The sequence below is a fragment of the Emiliania huxleyi genome (genome assembly GCF_000372725.1).
Source record: "Emiliania huxleyi CCMP1516 unplaced genomic scaffold EMIHUscaffold_68, whole genome shotgun sequence".
In the NCBI taxonomy this organism is placed as follows: Eukaryota; Haptophyta; order Isochrysidales; family Noelaerhabdaceae; genus Emiliania; species Emiliania huxleyi.
This window is the reverse complement of record NW_005196900.1, coordinates 28,543-30,319: the sequence shown is the minus strand read 5'-3', so window position 1 is coordinate 30,319 and position 1,777 is coordinate 28,543. Positions and strand designations below refer to the sequence as shown.

The 1,777-nt window shown below is 66.4% G+C and overlaps 2 protein-coding genes across 2 annotated transcripts in view; both read right to left on the bottom strand.

Moving 5' to 3' along the window:
• The window catches only part of EMIHUDRAFT_452749 (hypothetical protein), a gene marked incomplete at both ends in the record, with an annotated part of 4,896 nt that extends 4,322 nt beyond the window's left edge, over positions 1-574 (bottom strand). The window contains one exon of the mRNA XM_005762322.1: positions 153-574. Coding sequence (XP_005762379.1) covers positions 153-574 — 422 coding nt within the window. The remainder of the gene's footprint in view (positions 1-152) is intronic.
• Positions 575-618: 44 nt separating this feature from the next.
• Positions 619-1,777, bottom strand: part of EMIHUDRAFT_358320 (hypothetical protein) — a 2,054-nt gene continuing 895 nt past the window's right edge. Inside the window, exons 2-3 of the mRNA XM_005762321.1 lie at positions 1,434-1,568; positions 619-1,369 (exon numbers count right to left, since the gene is read on the bottom strand). Coding sequence (XP_005762378.1) covers positions 1,211-1,369; positions 1,434-1,544 — 270 coding nt within the window. The 5' untranslated portion in view covers positions 1,545-1,568 and the 3' untranslated portion in view covers positions 619-1,210. The remainder of the gene's footprint in view (positions 1,370-1,433; positions 1,569-1,777) is intronic.

Here is a 1,777-nt window from a genome sequence, read left to right as displayed (position 1 = left end):
GAGGGAGGGAGGGAAGGGGGGAGGGAGGGAGGGAGGGAGAGAGAGGGGGGGGGAGAGAGGGGGAGGGAGGGACGGAGGGACGGAGAGAGGGGGAGGCGAGAGAGAAAGGGTCCCCCGCGCCGTCGTTGAGCACCGTCCACCAGCCGGCAAACCTTGCGTCGCGGACGAGCGAGTCGATGACGGCGCCGACGCAGTACGGCTGCCCCGGCGCCGCCACCACCTGCGCCACCACATGCAGGCCCGCCGCCACCCACCCGTAGTAGACGGGCGTGCACCGCACGACCCACTCGAGCGGCCGGCGCCGCACGTGCCGCCGGAAGATGCCCGAGCCGCGGCGCGGCGTGCCGAGGCCGAGGCCCGCCTCGTCAGACGGAAAGGGCGAGAGCAGGCCATCCGGTGTCTCGTCCACGTCGTCCGCGACGCCGCCAAACAGCCGGCCCGTCTCCTCGAGGTCCGCCGACCACCCGACCCACTTGGCCTCGAGCGCGCCGACGTTGACGCGGGAGTCCTCGGTCGGGTCGACCGAGGCGCCGATCGGCGCCGAGCGCGGCGATGGCGGGCCCGGCTCAATCATGAAGCGCAGGCAAGTGAAGGCGGGCGTTTATACCACCGTAGAGTGCCAAAAAGAAAAACACGGGCGCCGACCCGCGGCGGCGCCATCTCTGCTGTGAAAAAGAAAAGAGCACGTACGCACCTACTTTCAAGACAACGCGTTCCTTACGACGTGCCTATGGCTGAGCCGCCCAATGGCGCTCGCCCACTGGCCTACCGCAGCCGAGCGCCTCGCGCCCGGCTCTGGGCCCCGCGACAACGCTTCGCGCAGTCTTGACAATGGAAATCGACCGGCTCCGCTCCTGCGAGCGGGCCGTCCTGCTTCTGCGACGATTCTGAGGTAAGGGTTAGGGGGAGGGGTAGGCTTAGGGTACTGGTGGCACTGCGGCGCGCCCTCGACGTTGTAGAACTAGGCGACACCGACGCGGAGATGACGATCGTGATGCGGCCGTCGTCAGCCGGCACGATTCCGACCTTCGCGAAGGACTTCATCGGCGACAACTCGCCCGCGACGTTGCCGCCGCCCGTGTCAATGCCGTCCTTGAGCGGGCGGGGCTCGCTCTTGGGCGGGATGCCGACGGCCTTGGCGCCGGCCGGATCTGGAAACTCCTCTGGAACCTCCTTGGTCGAGACGTTCCAGTCGGCGACGCCCTACGCATCACGCGGGACGGATGAAGGAGTGGGTCGGCAGACGCACGTGCGCAGAATGCCAGGCGCTCGCCGCCGGGGCGGGCTCCTCCACCGGAAACTCCTTGATTGACGCGCCGGACTCGGCCACGGTGACGTCCTCAGCGGGTGCGTTCTTGGCGCCGCTCGCCTGGGGAGAATGGGAGCGTGTTGGGAGGAGATGGTAGCTCTGCGACAAGCGCACACGCACAAGCCTTTGCTCCGAGGAGCGGAGGCGACTCCGGCGCGGAGAAGATAACGACCTTGATGCTGCCGTCTTCGGCCGACACGATGCGGGCCTTCACTTCCGTCTTGTTCTCGGACATGTTGTTGATCGAGTTCACTCGTACCTATGGTAGGGGGCGGTGGGTGGCGGGTGTGTGATATTCACGGGCGGGGGGGGGGGGGGGGGAAATTAAGGTCAAACTTCGCCAATTAAAATTAATTAAGCGAATTGACCAAACTTGATGGGGACAATCACGGGCAATCTCGGGTGGCGCATGACAACCAGCGATAGAGCGCCTCCACAAAAGAGGTGCGGAAATGCCATACCGGTCTC